The 18,874-nt window shown below is 41.6% G+C and overlaps 1 protein-coding gene across 9 annotated transcripts in view; it reads right to left on the reverse strand.

The window, feature by feature from the left end:
- The window catches only part of LOC110522967 (ubiquitin carboxyl-terminal hydrolase 13), a 60,688-nt gene that overhangs the window by 12,934 nt on the left and 28,880 nt on the right, over positions 1-18,874 (reverse strand). For all 9 annotated transcript variants that reach the window (XM_090235146.1, XM_090235145.1, XM_036977769.2 and 6 more), the window contains exons 11-16: positions 10,965-11,090; positions 6,255-6,408; positions 5,780-5,954; positions 4,775-4,863; positions 2,237-2,359; positions 1,023-1,046 (exon numbers count right to left, since the gene is read on the reverse strand). In XM_090235146.1, coding sequence (XP_090091272.1) covers positions 1,023-1,046; positions 2,237-2,359; positions 4,775-4,863; positions 5,780-5,954; positions 6,255-6,408; positions 10,965-11,090 — 691 coding nt within the window. The remainder of the gene's footprint in view (positions 1-1,022; positions 1,047-2,236; positions 2,360-4,774; positions 4,864-5,779; positions 5,955-6,254; positions 6,409-10,964; positions 11,091-18,874) is intronic.

Genomic DNA, 18,874 nt, shown 5'->3' on the forward strand with positions numbered 1-18,874 from the left:
ACTGAGCTCGAGCTGTTTTGCAAGGAGGAATGGGAAAAAATGTCAGTCTCTCGATGTGCAAAACTGATAGAGACATACCCCAAGCGACTTACAGCTGTAATCTGTTAGGGAAGATTCAGAATTTGTTGGTAACATATGTAAGATGTTTTATATTTATCAAATGTGTGTAAGTTAATTCTCATCAAAATGGTATTTTTGTATAATACTGTGGGCAGGGTTGAAGTATCTGTTCTATGTCAAGACTAAGTTGCATGGCCGCTGAGAGGGGAGAGGTCAAAGTGTCATCATGTGTAAACATATATTTTACTCCCTACGTTTTCTAGTGGGGAAAGAAGGGTTGCAGTGTTGTTTCTATCTTAAACTATAGCCTCACCCTCCTCTCCGTGAGTTTGTCCAGGAGTTTGTATTTAGAGTGGGTTGTATCTAAATGACAATTTGATATATGCCTGTTGTATTAGAGGATTGGTTTATGGTTCTGGGTTTGGGAAAGGAGACAAAGCTGAACGATGAGTTATGTCTATGCTGTCTGACTGTGTGTCTTTGCTATTAAAGGAACTCAGTTGTATTGTAAGGGGGCTCTCAGAGAATTCATGGTTAGACACTGAATCGATCTGAGAGTCACAGGGTTGTGATAGAGCTCATATAATTAAAGATGGACTTTTATAACTAACTCTGACTTGTGTGTGTGGTTTGCTCCCATGATTTGGTAAATAGAGGACATTTCCACGACAAATCGCAGCAAAAGGTGGCGCAACAAAGTATTAACTTAAGGGGGCTGAATAATTTTGCACGCCCAATTTTTCAGTTTTTGATTTGTTAAAAAAGTTTGAAATATCCAATAAATGTCGTTCCACTTCATGATTGTGTCCCACTTGTTGTTGATTCTTCACAAAAAAATACAGTTTTATATCTTTATGTTTGAAGCCTGAAATGTGGCAAAAGGTCGCAAAGTTCAAGGGGGCCGAATACTTTCGCAAGGCACTGTATATATAGCGGAAGGATAGGAGAAACGGAATACTTACAATCTGAGGAGTTCATCGAGTTGTCTGAAAGGTAAAGAAAACTAGTGATTATTTCCAAGGAACAACAAACTTTTTTTTTTTATTAGTTAAATTATATTCATGCTATAGCTACACTTTTTGATGATCCTTACAGTTCAAGTCACACTTCAGTTTTAAAACAAGTATTTACTTATGGATCAAGGTGGTAAACTTAATTGTAATGTTTTTCTATAAAAAAAAATTAAAACTCAGGTTCCATATGCCAAATCAATACTAAATCCATAAAGATAATTGATGGGAAATGATGCATTTGAAGGATAATTTGCTTAAAACACGGAAATCAAATCAGAATTCATCAGGCGTTGTCCGATTCAGAAATGTAATTCATTGCTGTAGTGATTCAGGTCAAGGGACAATGGGCTGGTGTTTAATTTAAGATTCATGGAGCTCATCTGAAAAATGTTTTATAAATCACAAATGCATTATTAACACTGAGAACTAAGATTTACATTACTGTATGTAGGTGTTGTACCAGTAATTTGATTATGAGAGAAAACAAAAATGGCCAACTGCTTTGTTACTTTTTCAGGAACAGTCCTTGAGAGAAATCATAAAACTTTAATAAAATCGCTCCATTGAAAACACATTTACAACGTCTAAAATCGGGCAAATTTCTAGTGTGAAAGTTTTGTTTTGGCCGCTTAGCATTTACCCATGAAGCCTCATTTTAGGAAGGAGGAACACGGTAATTATGTTATATTAGTCTTCTAAAATAAAATTGTTGCATTTCAACCCCGAGTTGTAGCTTAACAAGGTTGAAGCAGCTTCTACAAGACAACCATTGTGTCAATGGAGCACTACAGGGTACCAGGACAAGCTTTATTGCTTGCCTAGAGCACATATCAAGTGTTTTTAGGTCTAGGACTGTATAGAACACGATGTGCCTAATGGCTGCTAAACTATTAAAGAGGTACACGGACAAACGCACTGTAGTCACACTACAGACGCACTGTAGCTAAATCCATCCAAGCAACCGCCTCTGAAGGAGGAACGGAGATTAGGGGAATGCTAAGCATATAAGCTACAAACAGTACCACTTCTATGTTGCTCAGCGTTAGGCACAGAACGTTACTCGTTAGGCGTGCTAGATTTAGCTTGGCCCAAACGCAAACCCCAGCTGTGGGTAGATTGGTAAAGGTTTGTCAGTATCTTCGTTCTAAAGAAGCCCTTCTTACCTCTGGTGTCTTCAGGGAGGACGATGGGGGGTGTGAGGTCTGGGAGCTCTTGTTCTCCCGCCTGCAGTCCTGTTCCCCGGAGCCGAGACAGGTCCAGGAAGTCTGGCATGTCTATGGACAAATCTGTTGAAAAACAGGTCAGGGTCATGTTCAGTTCGAAATGGAGAAAAGGCTCCAAAATTGAGTGAAATAGGGAAGCACGGCATCCCGGGTGGCGCAGTGGTCTAAGGGCACTGCATCCCAGCGCTAGCTGTGCCACCAGAGACTCTGGGTTCGCGCCCAGGCTCTGTCTCAGCCGGCCGCGACCGGGTGGTCCGTGGGGCGACGCACAATTGGTCTAGCGTCGTCCGGGTTAGGGAGGGTTTGGCCGGTAAGGATATCCTTGTCTCATCGCACACCAGCGACTCCTGTGGCGGGCCCGGGCGCAGTGCACACGACCCAAGGTTGCCAGGTGCACGGTGTTTCCTCAGACACATTGGTGCAGCTGGCTTCCGGGATGGATGCTCACTGTGCGGCTTCATTGGGTTGTGTTTCAGAGAACGCATGGCTTTCGACCTTCGTCTCTCCCGAGCCCGTACGGGAGTTGTTGCAATGAGACAAGATAGTAATTGCCAACAATTGAATACCACGAAATTTGGGAGAAAAGGGGGTTAAAAAAGAGGGAAGTACAATTGGGACTTGTCCAATAAGAAACATGTTTCAATCCCTATTGCAGAATGTTTTGCGATATGTGCCCTAATGAATAACTAATGAGTTTTTTTTCCTTACAATTTTACCCCTTTTTCTCCCCAATTTCATGGTATCCAATTGTTGTAGTAGCTACTATCTTGTCTCATTGCTACAACTCCCGTACGGGCTCGGGAGAGACGAAGGCTGAATGTCATGCGTCCTCCGATACACAACCCAACCAGCCTCTGCTTCTTAACACAGCGCGCCTCCAACCCGGAAGCCAGCCGCACCAATGTGTCGGAGCGCGCACTGCGCCCGGCCCGCCACAGGAGTCGCTGGTGCGCGATGAGACAATGAGATCCCTACCGACCAATCCCTCCCTAACCCGGACGACGCTAGGCCAATTGTGCGTCGCCCCACGGACCTCCCGGTCGCGGCCGGTTACGGTTATATTTTTGGAATTGTTTGTAGAGCTCCGAGACAGGATTGTTTCGAGACACAGATCTGGGGAAGGGTACCAAAAAATGTCTGCAGCATTGATTGTCTCCAAGAACACAGTGGCCTCCATCATTCTTAAATGGAAGAAGTTTGGAACCACCAAGACTTCCTAGAAATGGCCGCCCGGCCAAACTGAGCAATCTGGGGAGAAGGGCCTTAGTGAGGGAGGTGACCAAGAATCTGATGGTCACTCTGACAGAGCTCCAGAGTTCCTCTGTGGAGATTGGAGAACGTTCCAGAAGGACAACCATCTCTGCAGCACTCCACCAATCAGGTCATTATGGTAGAGTGGCCAAGCGGAAGCCACTCCTCAATAAAAAGGCACATGACAGCCAGCTTGGAGTTTGCCAAAAGGCACTTAAGACTCTCAGACCACGAGGAACAAGATTCTCTGGTCTGATGAAAACAAGATTTAACTCTTTGGCCTGAATGGCAAGCGTCAAGTCTGGAGGAAACCTGGCACCATCCCTATGGTGAAGCATCATACTGTGGGGATGTTTTTCAGCGGCAAAGACTGGAAGACTAGTCAGGATCGAGGGAAAGATGAACGGAGCAAAGTACAGAGAGATCATTGATGAAAACCTGCTCCAGAGTGCTCAGGACCTCAGACTGGTGACAAGGTTCACCTTACAAGAGGACAATGACCCTAAGCACACAGCCAAGACAAAGCAGGAGTCTCTGAATGTCCTTGAGTGGCCCAGCCAGAGCCTGGACTTCAACCTGATCGAACCTCTCTAGAGGGACCTGAAAATAGCTGTGTAGCAACGCTCCCCATCCAACCTGACAGAGTATGAGAGGATCTGCAGAGAAGAATGGGAAGAATTCCCCAAATACAGGTTATTCCAAGTTTATAGCGTCATACCCAGGAATACTCAAGGCTGTAATCGCTGTCAAAAGGTGCATCAACAAAGTTCTGAGTAAAGAGTCTGAATACTTTATTTGCAAAATAAATTCTAAAAAACAGTTATTGCTTTGTCATTACGGGGTATTCTGTGTATTTTCATGCTAAAAATACATATTTTAGAATAAGGCTGTAACCTAACAAAAAGTCAAGGGGTCTGAATACTTTCTGAATGCACTGCATGTATTTATTGTCAGTGGACCTCAGTGATTCACTGTGTGGCATTGCCCTCTGCTGGAGATCCACAGTACTGACTTAATACAATTATCCAGGGATAAAGAGAAAATCTGAAAAATAGAATGCATTTATAGGCCTTCAATGAAAAAGACCATTCGATCCCGTAATATGATTTCAGTGTTTGTTGACATGTATCAAAGTTAAAACAGAAATCAGCATCCTCTTGGTACTAGAGAATCATGGGTCCAGACAAGCCAAAACATTTGTGGAGAGACATCAGTTCTCTTACTCACCTACTTTCTTTGGAACCCAGTCCACCACAAATGTGAATTTCTTTATTTGCACCACCAGATACTCTGGGAAGGAGGCGAAACGGGAAGTCCTGGAAAGAGAGGGCTACACTTTAGAAAAATATGGATCACTTATTTAAACTCAACAAAATTATAAAACGCAACATGTAACAATTTGTAAGATTTAAATAAGGAGTTACAGTTCATAAGGAAATCAGTCAATTGAAATTAATGATTTAGGCCCTAACCTACGGATTTCACATGACTGGGAATACATATGCATCTGTTGGTCATAGAAACCTTTTTTTTAAGGGTGTGGATGAAAAAACAAGTCGGTATCTCAAATTCTCAAAAATAACGTTGAATGCGGCTTATGGTAGAGAAATAAATATGCAATGCTCTGGTGGACATTCCTGCAGTTACCATGACAATTGCACGCACCCTCAAAACTTGTGGCATTGTGTTGTGTGACAAAACTGCACATGTTAGAATGGACTTGTATTTTCCCCAGCACAAGGTGCACCTGTGTAATTATCCTGATGTTTAATCAGTTTTTTGATATGCCACACCTGTCAGGTGGATGGATTATCTTGGCAAAGGAGAAATGCTCACTAACAGGGACGTAAACAAAGTTGCACACAAAATTTGACAGAAATAATATTTATGTGCATATGGAACATTTCTGGGATCTTTTATTTCAGCTCATTAAACGTGGGACCAACATTTTGTTTATATTTTCATTCAATGTACAAGATCAGCTTTACATTCATCTTTTGTCGTTTGTGTATGGGTATTTAAAAAAAGTTAAATGGTAAATTTTTCCTACGGTTAATTCATCATGTAGCCTAGGGCTAGACATATTATGGTGCAAAATAACTCAGGTGCAGGATTCAAAAAGCCAAGTCATGAAAGAAAGATAGATCCCCACACACTGTTGAAACTGCGGAAGAATTCAACAATGTAGGATGTCGATCTTTCTTCCCAGCCTTAGATCAGGACCTTGCTTACTTGACTCCAGCTGATTTGGCCTGCAGCTCCGAGCTCCAGAAGTCGGGGACGTTCTCTGGCTCCGTGAAGGCCTGCAGGCACGCTGTGAAGGGGATCCGGGCCCTCACAGGCTCTGGAGGGGCCCTCATGTTCTCCTCTGCTTCGTTTCGCTTGGCCTCATACGCTATCAGCTCCTCTGTCACATACACACGTCAAGCCATTTAACCTCCTAAAATACTGTTGCGATTGTCGGACTCTCAGATGATTGGGATTTAGTGATTGTATAATGGACATTTGAAGTAACTTATTTTCCAAACAATTAGGTAATTCAGCCAAGAGTCACCAACTACAGTATGCATTTAAAAACACAAACTCCCAACCCACTTTGGCATTCAGCGATATCGATCCTCCATGCCCTTTGAAGAGGAGAGCTGTGGGGGAGCCAGCAGCCCTGCTGGTTCTCATGGGGCTGGGCCAGCTGCCTGTGGGATCTTACCTCTGTTGGAGGCGGCCTCGATGGGGGCCGGGAGCTGCATGAGGTAGTCCACCTTCTGGGTGTAGCGCACCTTCTGCGTCTGGCAACACTGCACGCGCTCCTCCACCAGGTAGCGGAAGGCGTTGTTGGGGTTCTCCAAGCCCACACAGTTTCTCTAAAGCGAGGGACACACAGGGGAAGATGCAGAGAATATACTGAATACTTACGTCGTCTTCATGGATGCAATTTAATTTACCAGTTAAAAAAGTGTTTGGAAATGTAACTAACTGTTCCCATCAATTAGAACATTGAGACTTTCATTAATTGCATGCATGTTTGAACCTTAGCAACACACACACAAGTCAAAAGTTTGGACACACTACTCATTCAACAGTTTCTTTATTTTTACAATAATAGTGAAGACATAAAAACTATGAAATAACATATGGAATCATGTTGTAACTAAAAAAATTAAAAAGTGTTAAATCCAAATGTATTTTATAATTGAGATTCTGCAAAGTAGTTACCCTTTGGCTTGATAACAGCTTTGCACACTCTTTGCATTCTCTCAACCAGCTTCATGAGGTAGTCATCTGGAATGCATTTCAATTAACAGGTATGCCTTGTTAAAAGTTCATTTGTGGAATTTAATTTCCTTCTAAATGTGTTTGAGCCAACCAGCAGTGATGTGACAAGGCATGAATGGTATACAGAAGATAGCCCTATTTGGCAAAAGACCAAGTCCAGCAAGAACCACTCAAATAAGCAAAGACAAACAACAGTCCATCATTAATTTAATAGGGAAAATTTGAAGAACTTTGAACGTTTCTTCAAGTGCAGTTGCAAAAACCACAAAGTGCTGTGATGAAACTGCCTCATGTAGACCGCCACAGGAAAGGAAGACCCAGAGTTACCTCTGCTGCAATGGATACGTTTTTTTGAGTTACCTGCCTCAGAAATTGCAGCCCAAATAAATGCTTCACAGAATTCAAATAACAGACACATCAACTGTTCAGATGAGGCAGTGTGAATCAGGCCTTCGTGGTCGAATTGTTGCAAAGAAACCACTACTAAAGGACACCAATAAGATGAGATTTGCTTGGGCCAAGAAACAAGAGCAATGGACATTAGACCGGTGGAAATCTGTCCTTTGGTCTGATGAGTCCAAATTTGAGATGTTTGGTTCCAACCGCCGTGTCTTTGTGAGTAGGTGCATGGATTATCTCCGCATGTGTGGTTCCCACCGTGAAGCATGGAAGAGGTGGTGTGATGGTGCTTTGCTGGTGATACTGTCGGTGATGTATTTAGAATTCAAGGCACACTTAATCAGCATGCCTACCACAGCAATATGCAGCGATATGCCATCCCATCTGGTTTGCGCTTAGTGGGACTATCATTTGTTTTTCAATAGGACAATGACCAAACACACCTCCAGGCTGTGTAAAGGCTATTTGACCAAGAAGGAGAGTGATGGAGTGCTGCATCAGATGACCTGGCCTCCTCAATCTCCTGACTTGTCATCAAGGCAAAGCGTGGCTACTTTGAAGAATCTCAAATATAAACTATATATTTGAATTTGTTTAATACTTTTTTGATTACTACATGATTCAATGTGTTTTTTCATAGTTTTGATGCCTTCACTACAATGTAGAAAATTGTTTGTTTTTTAAATAATAATAATATATATTTTTTAAACCTTGAATGAGTAGGTGTCCAAACTTTTGACTGGTACTATATATACACGCTACCGTTCAAAAGTTTGGGGTCACTTAGAAATGTCCTTGTTTTTGAAAGAAAGTTAAATGTTTTGTCCAACAAAATAACATCAAATTGATCAGAAATACAGTGTAGACATTGTAATGTCGTAAATTACTATTATAGCTGGAAACGGCTGATTTTTTATGGAATTTCTACAAAGGCATACAGAGGCCCATTATCAGCAACCATCACTCCTGTGTTTCAATGGCACGTTGTGTTAGCTAATCCAAGTTTATAATTTTAAAAGACTTATTGATCATTAGAAAACCCTTTTGCAATTACGTTAGCACAGCTGAAAGCTGTTGTTCTGATTAAAGATGCAATAAAACTGACCTTCTCTAGACTAGTTGAGTATCTGGAGCACCAGCATTTGTGGGTTCAATTACAGGCTCAAAATGGCCAGAAACAAAGAACTGTCTTCTGAAACTCGTCAGCATATTCTTGTTCTGACAAATGAAGGCTATTCCATGCGAGAAATTGGCAAGAAACTGAAGAGCTCACACAAGGCTGTGTACTACTTCTTTCACAGAACAGCGCAAACTGTGTCTGACCAGAATAGAAAAGGGAGTGGGAAGCCCCGATGTACAACTGAGCAAGAGGACAAGTACATTAGAGTTAGAGTCTCAATGTCAACAGTGAAGAGGCTGCTGGCCTTCTAGGCAGAGATCCTCTGTCCAGTGTCTGTGTTCTTTAACCCTTCTTAATCTTTATTTTTATTGGCCAGTCTGAGATATGGCTTTTTCTTTGCAACTCTGCCTAGAAGGCCAGCATCCCAGAGTTGCCTCTTCACTGTTGACGTTGAGACTGGTGTTTTGCGGGTACTATTTAATGAAACTGCCAGGACTTCTGTTTCTCAAACTAGACACTAATGTACTTGTCCTCTTGCTCAGTTGTGCACCGGGGCCTCCCATTCCTCTTTCTATTCTGGTCAGGGCCAGTTTGCACTGTTCTGTGAAAGTAGTAGTACACAGCGTTGAATGAGATCTTCAGTTTCTTGGCAATTTCTCACATGGGATAGCCTTCATTTCTCAGAAAAAAGGCCTGTTTTATTGCTTCTTTAATGAGCACAATAGTTTTCAGCTGTGCTAACATAATTGCAAAATGGTTTTCTAATGATCAATAAGCCTTTTAAAATGATCAACTTGGATTAGTTAACACAACATGTCACTGGAACACAGGAATGATGGTTGCTGATAATGGGCCTCTGTATGCCTGTAGGCCTTTCAGGTTATGTCGATACAGGACTCGTTTAACTGTGGATATAGATACTTTTGTACCCGTTTCTTCCAGCTTCTTCTCAAGGTCTTTTGCTGTTGTTCTTAGATTGATTTGCACTTTTTGCACCAAAGTACGTTCATAAAGGAGACAGAACGCGTCTCCTTCCTGAGCGGTATGACGGCTGCGTGGTCCCATGGTGTTTATACTTGCGTACTATTGTTCGTACAGATGAACGTCTGAGGTCTTGGCTGATTTCTTTTGATTTTCCCTTGATATCAAGCAAAGAGTCACTCAGTTTGAAGGTAGGCCTTGAAGTACTTGCATAGGTACACCTCCAATTGAATCAAATGATGTCAATTAACCCATCAGAAGCTTCTAAAGCCATGACATTTTCTGGAATTTTCCAAGCGGCTTAAAAGGCACAGTCAACTTAGTGTAAGTAAACTTCTGACCCACTGGAATTGTGATACAGCGAATTACAAGTGAAATAATCTGTAACTGACTTGCCAAAACTATAGTTTTAATGACTCCAACCTAAGTGTATGTAAACTCCCGACTTCAACTGTGTGTGTGTAATAAATGTATATATACACTGTATATATCACAAGGGGGCCATGCCAAGCATCCTGTTGTCATGTGGTCAATTACACACAGTCAAAGATTGACCAACGAAGAAAGACAGGGGGAAGCAAGTATAACTCAAAGAGGTACGCAGATGTTTATTGGGGGGGGGGGGGGGGGGGGTCATTGGGGACGAAACTTGTTTAATTTATTTGAGGACTCATGGGGAAATGAGTCTTAAATTAAAACCGTTTGGCTTGTATGGAGTGTCACATCAGCAGCTTTTCTATTCTAAGAGACTGCAGAAAGTCTCAGGTTATAGCTTTACTCCCAACTCCAGTGACGTATTCTAACTGGCTGGCTGGCAGGCTAAACTTGAAGGCTACTGTTAGAGTCTGCCTATCTCGGTCTAACCAACTCAGTTCCTCCACACAGGCTAAGGACCGCTGATTATGCCCACAAATTATTCACTCAATTAAAATTAAAAAAGGTAAAAACATAGGGCCCCATTTAAATTAGAAAACGTACTCTGAAGCTAAGAAAAAAAAACTGTTGATTTTTTACTTATATTAACATGAAGTTGACTTTTGACAACAGATAAATCAGCCATGCAACTGAGTCTAGTAAACTGATTTTTGGCTCGATTGTTTTGGTCAAGGACAAGAGCAGAGAACGTGTCTAGTCTGAGCATGTATCTGTGTTGACTTCAGGCAGAATAGGAAGCATTATCTGGCCAGTGTAACCGACAGGGGCAGTCTAAATTTAACCCGGTTGAGAAAGTCACTTCAAAGCACAAGTGTGTGTCTGCCGGCCCGGGGACAGGGTGCTGCATTTCGTCAATAACAGTCCCGCTTCCTCTCCCCCAAGGTTCCGATTGACCACGTGTGACAAGAGTCAGAGATTCACCGACATGCCGGAAAAATGCTTCACGGTAGCCATTTCATGAAAGTTTTTATTTTTATTTTATTAAGGCCATCACTGAAAGACAAGCTGAAAAGCCAGTGCCATTAGATACCATCTATGTTTATGAGCCTTTTATTGAACACCAGTGACTGTTTGCCAATTGTTGTACCTCTGCAACAATGGCATACTGTATTCATCACTACGTGCCTTTTAGTGTAGTTTTTATTATTACAAGTACACCGTAACACGCTCCTACTTATAGAAAACACGTATGAAGCCATACATGCATACCTCCACCAGGTTGATGAGATGCAGGAAAAACTTCTGTGCGTCTTGCTGTCTGTTGGAGGAGAACTCCGGGTGGCCATTGCTAACCAGGGCTTTGAACATCTTGAGAGAGATACCCTTTGGCTGGTGCTGGAATGAGAACAAGGGGTCACACACACACACACAGTGAATGATTTGTCACCTGTCTAAGGGTGCAGCAAGACAAGACGCCAAACCAAAACCATTGAAATGTGATTGGTGGTACTTCAGGAAAAAAATCTGATTCTGCTAATAAACATTCTGAATATCATTTCCAACTTGAGGCGATTTCAGCTACTCAAGTTAGGATTTGTTTCGACTTGAAAAGGGCTTTTCCGTTTTCTTTTTTCAATAGAAAAACAAAGTTAATCAAGCAGAAACAAGTACAAATTATCCTTGAGATCCTTTCCCCACAAAAACAAGCAGTCAATCTGCAGACAATCATGACGGTCTTTTTGGCTGTGTGATATTAATCATAAATCTCACAACAGCAGGTGCTGTAGTGTAGAGCCTCTATGTCGGTAATCTGTATAGTAAATACTTGAGGATTCAAGGCTGTATTGTACAGATTGGATTAGCAACAATTCACACTGCTCAAGCAAGACAAGTTGATATGCAGCAGCTAGCCATCTAGGCAATGAAAAATGCCAAAATGGCACATTTGTTAAATGAGAGCACATTTAACCCTTGTGTAGTCTTAACATTATGTATACTACCTTGTACCAAAGGTAAATAAATGACCCGCCTTCACTAAACCCCTAAAATAAAGCAGCTTAATTGAATTTAACCTCAAATCTATTTTGCATGAAGAACCAACCTGTCATTCATCACAAACGTTGTGAATATCTGGGTTTTCCCTCTTCACAATGCAGAAAGACTGCATTTAAATCAGTGGACACCACTCTGTTTTTTTAACAAGAGATAGCACTTTCATAATCTAAGAAAGTAATATACATGTGCATAAAGTAGTTTTGAATGCATTTTATTGAAGGTTTTTTGGCAACATAATGATATATTCTTACATACACTGTACAATGAGGAATTAAACTACAAAATACTAGTCTTCTCCCATTTTTTAAAACATTTCCCCCACTCACATGAAAAAAAACAATCAATAAGAATAAAACAAGATAGATACAAAACAAAAACGTGAAGAACATAAATCAATCAACTCTAATTAGCACATGTAGGCCAATATGCAAGTGTGTGTGCATGGACTTTTCAGATGCATTTCTCACATGTGCAGCATATAGTATTTGTTTTACAGTCCTACTTTGGGGGGCGGAATTGGCATCAAGACAAGATTCAGCCTCCCGAACAGCTTTCACAAGCGCTGCAAAGGCTGCTGTGTGGGGGAGGCCCTCCCTTCTTTGAATGTGTGGGGTTGCAAGTGCCTTTCCCAGCTGCTCCAGGAACACCCTCCTCTTGTTCCGCTTATCAGGCATCCAGGTAGGGTTGATCTTGTTCCATATAACGAAGGCATTATATGAGGACATATCAATGATGTTATGGAAGATGACCAGGGGCCAGTGGGCAGTAATCATCCAGCAGCTGTAAGTTCCAATCACCTTGTCCAGGTTGTCCACACCTCCTTTGTTGTGGTTGTAGTCCAGGATGATGGCTGGCTTCCTGTCCTCACAATCACTGATCTCAGCCATTTTGTGCAGTGTGCTCAGGAAGACCACATTCTTCCTCCTCTTTGGGAGTTAAGAAACTAGAGGGGTGGTGGGGGCGAAGGCAAACTTTGATGAGAAATTAATTTAGACATACACACAGAGAGCGTGAGATTGCCTAGAAACCCGATGTTGAATTGCACGTTGGGCAAAAATTAGCATTTTAATTAGGAAAGTTCCCTCTCACGACCTCTACATGCCAGAATGTTGAATAAAATTATATTTTAAACGTACTTTACCTGTTGTCCATGCGGTTGGTCCTTTTGGCGGTAGGAATGTGAGACAGGCCTCCCGAGTGGCGCAGTGGTCTAAGGCTCTGCATCGAAGTGCTAGCTGTGCCACTAGAGATTATGGGTTTGAGTCAAGGCTCTGTCGCAGCCAGGAGACCAATGGGGCGGCGCACAATTGGCCCACTGTCATCCGGGTTAGGGGAGGGTTTGGCCGACAGGGATGTCTTTGTCCCATCGAGCACAAGTGACTCCTGTGGCGGGCCGGGCGCAGTGCGTGCTGACACGGTCGCCAGGTGTACGGTGTTTCCTCCGACACATTGGTGCGGCTGGCTTCCGGTTTAAGTGGGAATTGTGTCAAGAAGCATTGCGGCTTGGCTGGGTTTCGGAGGATGCACGGCTCTCGGCCTTCGCCTCTCCCGAGTCAGTACGGGAGTTGCAGCGATGAGACAAGACTAACTACCAATTGGATACCACGAAAATTGGGGAGAAAAAAGGGGTTTAAAAAAAAGGGGGAGTGAGAATTGATCCACAGGATTTTCAAAGTGCTGGTAATGCGTTCAGATTTCTATTACCTGAAGCATGTGCAGAACCATGTAAACACGTGCACGAGCTCGGCTAGAATGCATGCGTCTCGTGCATGGATTTTTATCTTATGCACATGCTTCAGTGATAGAAATCTGAACGCACTACCAGCACTTTGAAAAAAGTTTGTAATTAAACTTTCCTGTAGGTAGCGCATTTGGAAAGTATGCAGACCCATTGACTTTATCCACATTTTGATACGTTACAGCCTTACTCTAAAATTGTTTCCCCTCAATCTACACACAATACCCCTTAATGACAAAGCAAAAAGAGGTTTAGATGTTTTTCCAAATTCATTACAAATTAAACAAAATATTACAACTAAGTCTTCTTGGGTATGATGCCTCAAGCATGGCACACCTCTATTTGGGGAGTGTCTCCCATTCTTCTCTGTCAATCCTCTCAAGCTCCATCAGGTTGGATGGGGAGCATTGCAGCTATTTTCAGGTATCTCTAGAGATGTTCGATTGGGTTCAGGTCCAGCCTGGCTGGGCCACTGAAGGACACTCAAAGACTTGTCCCGAAGCCACTCCTGCATTGTCTTGGCTGTGTGATTAGGGTCATTGTCCTGTTGGAAGGTGAACGTTCTCCCCAGTCTGAGGTCCTGAGCGCTCTGGAGTAGGTTTTCATCAAGGATCTCTGTACTTTGCTCCATTCATCTTTCTCTCGATCCTTACTAGTCTCCCAGTCCCTGCCTCAGAAAAACATCCCCACAGCATGATGCTGGCACCACCATAAGGATGGTACCAGGTTTCCTCCAGGCGTGACACTAGGCATTCAGGAGAGAGTATTGTTTCTCATGGTCTGAGAGTTCTTTAGGTGCCTTTTGGCATACTCCAAGCGCGCTGTCATGTGCCTTTTACTGAGGAGTGGCTTCCATCTGGCCACTCTAGCATAAAGTCTTGATTGGTGGAGTGCTGCAGAGATGGTTGTTCTTCTGAAAGATTCTCCCATCTCCAAAGAGGAATTCTGGAGCTCTGTCAGAGTGACCATTGGGTTCTTGCTCAGTTTGGCTGGGCAGCCAGCTCTAGGAAGAGTCTTGATGGTTACAAACTTCTTCCATTTAAGTATGAGTAGGCCACTGTGTTCTTGGGAAATGTTTTGGTACCCTTCCCTAGAGTTCTGTCTCAGAGCTCGACGGACAATTCCTTCGACCTCATGTCTTGGTTGATCTAGCTAACGTTAGCTAGCTACATGGTTGACACTGCAGCTAGCTAGTGACAACCTAATGTAATAGCTAGTTAGTTATTGCCACACACACACACATCTGATTAATTTGATCACTCTTTATGCCAATGCCAAGCAGAGACCATATGGGGAGCTAAAAACACATTAAACTTTGTCTGTCAGATTCTGGGTTAGCCAAAGTTGGCCATTTGATTTGCACTCGCCCTCAAAAACACAGCAGAATTTTATCTGAGAAATACTTCTTACTCCAGAAATAGACAATATTACAAAAGGCAGAAAGTAATTAAACTTCTGATCGCATTTGGCTAAGAACCCACAAACAAAAATATCCTCAGGCATGAAGACGTACGCTTCACTTCAAGAGCCTTGGTGGAGATACAGGGTTTGATGGAGTTTTGATGACAAACTATTTTGAATACATTTCATTGGTCAAGGGGTTGTGAAACATTCATACAGACGTAAAGGGCAAAGGGGAACCAATAGCATCGATTCATGTAAAAATCACTAAATTTGGAGGCTTTCCTCCGACAGTGATGACATGAAATATCTATCAACCTTCGTAACTGAAGTGATTTGGTAAAATGTAACATAGTAAAAAAAAATAAGTTACTTCCCTCAGAAATTACTTGAGTAAGAGTACAAGTACAAGTACAGAGAGTAACTTGAAAAGTACTAGTTCCTCCAAAAATTCAAAGAGCAATGCAAGAAGCCTACTACATAGACTACTTGAACTGATGCCAAGTGGACCTGCAGTCTAAGTTAATGTATAGCCTACAAACACAACTTCCAGCTGACCCCTGCCTGGCTGTGATTCTAAATATAAAAAAATAATTCATTCAAATCCTCCTGCTGCAGGATTATGTTTCTTCTGCAACAAAAGGGGGCAAATTAAGATCCAACATCTAGACAAACCAAAAATAAATTGGGGACAAATATTGGGTTATAATATTGAAAATATATTTTTTTAAAGACATGCAACACAGCCTTACATTTTTTTTAACTACAAGTTAATCAGACGGAGAAATAGTGAATATTGACAGAGGAGAATACATATTTCTGCACAAGTCCCTTCCTTTTTCCATTCTGCCAGGCAACGGTGTTCCACTCAGCTGTCTGAGTCCAAAACTAGCCGTGGCCTCAGATGAAATGCAGAGCCACATTCCTGCCCTATCCATTACTGCTGTGGCTAATAAGGGCTAAGAGAAGTCAGGGGTCTAAAAAAAACATAGGATGTTTTAAAATAGGTGTTTAGTGCTTCATTTCCTTATTTCATAGCCTTTTAGTGTACACAGAGCCATCAGAAAGTATTAACACCCCTTGACTTATTCCACATTTTGTTGTGTTACAGCCTGAATTCAAAATGGAGAAAATTTATTTTGTTTCCCATCTACACACAATACCCCATAATGACAAAGTGAAAACATGCAAATGGACTGAAAACGAAATACAGAAATATTGCATTTCCAAAAGTATTCACACCCCTGAGACAATACTTTGTAGAAGTACCTTTGGCAGCGATTATGGCTGTGAGTCTTTCTGGATAAGTCTCTAAGAGCTTGCCACACTTGAATTGTGCAACATTTGCCCATTATTCATCTTTAAATTCTTCAAACTCTGTCAAATTGGTTGTTGATCATTGCTAGACAACCATTTAAATCTTGCCATAGATTTCCAAATGTCAAAACTGTCACTCGGCCACATTCACTGTCTTCTTGGTAAGAAACTCCATTGTAGCTTTGGCCTTGTGTTAGGTTATTAGGTTATTGTACTGCTGAAAGCTGAATTAATCTTCCAGTGTCTGGTGGAAAGCAGACAACCAGGTTTTCCTCTAGCATTTTTTTTTTAGGATATTTTTTATCCTGAAAAACTCCTCAGTCCTTAATTAACAATTACAAGCATACTCATAACATGATCCAGCCAGCACTATGATTGAAAATATGAAGAGTGGAATTCAGTAATATGTTGTATTGGATTTGCCTCAAACATAACACTTCATATTTAGGACAAAAAGATAAATTGCTTTGCCACCTTTTTTGCAGTTTAACTTGTGTTGTTGAATGTTTTTATTCTGTACACGCTTCCTTTTCACTCTGTCAATTAGGTTAGTATTGTGGAGTAACTACAATGTTGTTGATCCATCCTGAAAGTTGAATGACTTTGATTGGTGACTTTAAAACAGTTCTCTCCTATTTTCCAAAAATCTCTGAGTGGTTTCCTTCCTTTCCGGCAACTGAGTTAGGAAGGACACCTGTATGTTTGTAGTGACTGGGTATATTGATACACCATCCAAAGAGGAATTAATAACTTCAATGCTCAAAGGGATGGTCAAGGTCTGTTTGTTTTTTTACCCATCTACCAATAGCTACCCTTCCTTGCGAGGCATTGGATAACTTCCATGGTCTTTGTGGTTGAAATTCACTGCTTGACTGAGGGACCTTTCAGATAATTGTATGTGTGGGGTACAGAGATGAGGTAGTTATTTTAAAAAAATCACGTTAAACACTATTATTGCCCACAGAAACTTGAAACTTTAGGCTTGCCATAATAAAGTGGTTGAATACTTATTCACTCAAGACATTTTAGCTTTTCATTGTTTTATAACATTTGTCATATATTCTAAAAACATAATTACCCTGACATTATGGGATATTGTGTGTACACCAGTGACAACAAATCTCAATTTAATCCATTTTAAATTCAGTCTGTAACATAACAAAATGTGTAAAAATGGGTGTGAATACTTTCTGAAGGCACTGTAACCACATAGGTTAATTTGAAACATGCTGCCCTCACCTATTAAATCCAATCAGATTATTAACTACGAGGTAAAGGAGCCAAAAAGGAGAAGCCATGTTCGACATGAATATAGAATATCAGTTGTCATTTCGGAATAAGCTAATATCAGAAACATTGACAAGCGATCAGTAGAGACAACCAAGTGTTTCCTGAGGAACACTTATGGACTTCACCTATTTTAAGGCTCAATTTTAAAATGGTCGTAGAGCTGTAAAATTTCACATTGAGTACGTTTACATGCACACTAATACACTGAACAAAAATATCAAATGCAACAATTTCAAAGATAAGGAAAATCCGTCAATTGAAATAAATGAATTAGGGCCTAATTTCACATGATGCATCTGTTGGTCACAGATCCCTTATAACAATTTTAAAAATAAGTTGGGGTGTGGATCAGAAATCCAGTCAGTATCTGCCTGCTGTGACCACCATTTGCTTCACGCAGCACGACACATCTCCTTCGCATGGAGTTGATCAAGCTGTTGATTGTGGCTTGTGGAATGTTGTCCCACTCCTCTTCAATGGCTGTGCAAAGTTGCTGGACATTGGCGAACCGGTTGTCATACATATAGATCTAGAGCATCCCAAACATACTCAATGGGTGACATGTCTGGCGAGTGTGCAGGCCATGGAAGAACCAGGACAGTTTTACAGTTTATACAGAAATTCCTCGGTTGTGCAAATCTGCAGTTTCATCAGCTACCCGGGAGGCTGTTCTCAGACAATCCCACAGGTGAAGAAGCTGGGCTGGCATGGTTAAATGTGGTCTGCGATTGTGAGGCCGGTTGGACGTACTGCCAGATTTTCTAAAACGACGTTGGAGGTGGCTTATGGTAGAGAAATTAACTTTCAATTCTCAGGCAACAGCTCTGGTGGACCTTCCTGCACTCAAAATGCCAATTACATGCTCCATCAAAACATCTGTGGCATTGTGTTTTGTGACAAAACTGCACATTTTAGAGTGGCCTATTATTGTCCCTAGCACAAGGTGCACCTGTGTTTAATCAGTTTCTTGATATGCCACACCTGTCAGGTGGATGGATTATCTTGGGAAAGGAGATATTCTCACTAACAGGGATGTAAAAAATGTGGGCACAAAATTGAGAAATTAGCTTTTTTTGCGTATTCTGGGATATTTTATTTCAGCTCATGAAACATGGGACCAACATTTTACATGTTGCATTTATATTTTTGTTCAGTATAATTCGATATTAAACTGATTACGACAGTAGGCCGAATATGTAAATAGTCATGTGAAAACCTTACTCTGCTTATCTTAAAATCGGTATAAGGTCAAAGCATGCGTCGATTAAAACGCCTGGTTTTCTGAGCTATCTTTCTAATTTTTAGGACATGTAAACAGCTTTTCAGCAGTGTATTTGATCTGCGCATTTGCCAGCACCAGCAGAGTGAACCTCCCCTT

The sequence above is a fragment of the Oncorhynchus mykiss genome, chromosome 5 (assembly GCF_057628025.1).
Source record: "Oncorhynchus mykiss isolate SJ-2025 chromosome 5, ASM5762802v1, whole genome shotgun sequence".
NCBI classification, from domain to species: domain Eukaryota; kingdom Metazoa; phylum Chordata; class Actinopteri; order Salmoniformes; family Salmonidae; genus Oncorhynchus; species Oncorhynchus mykiss.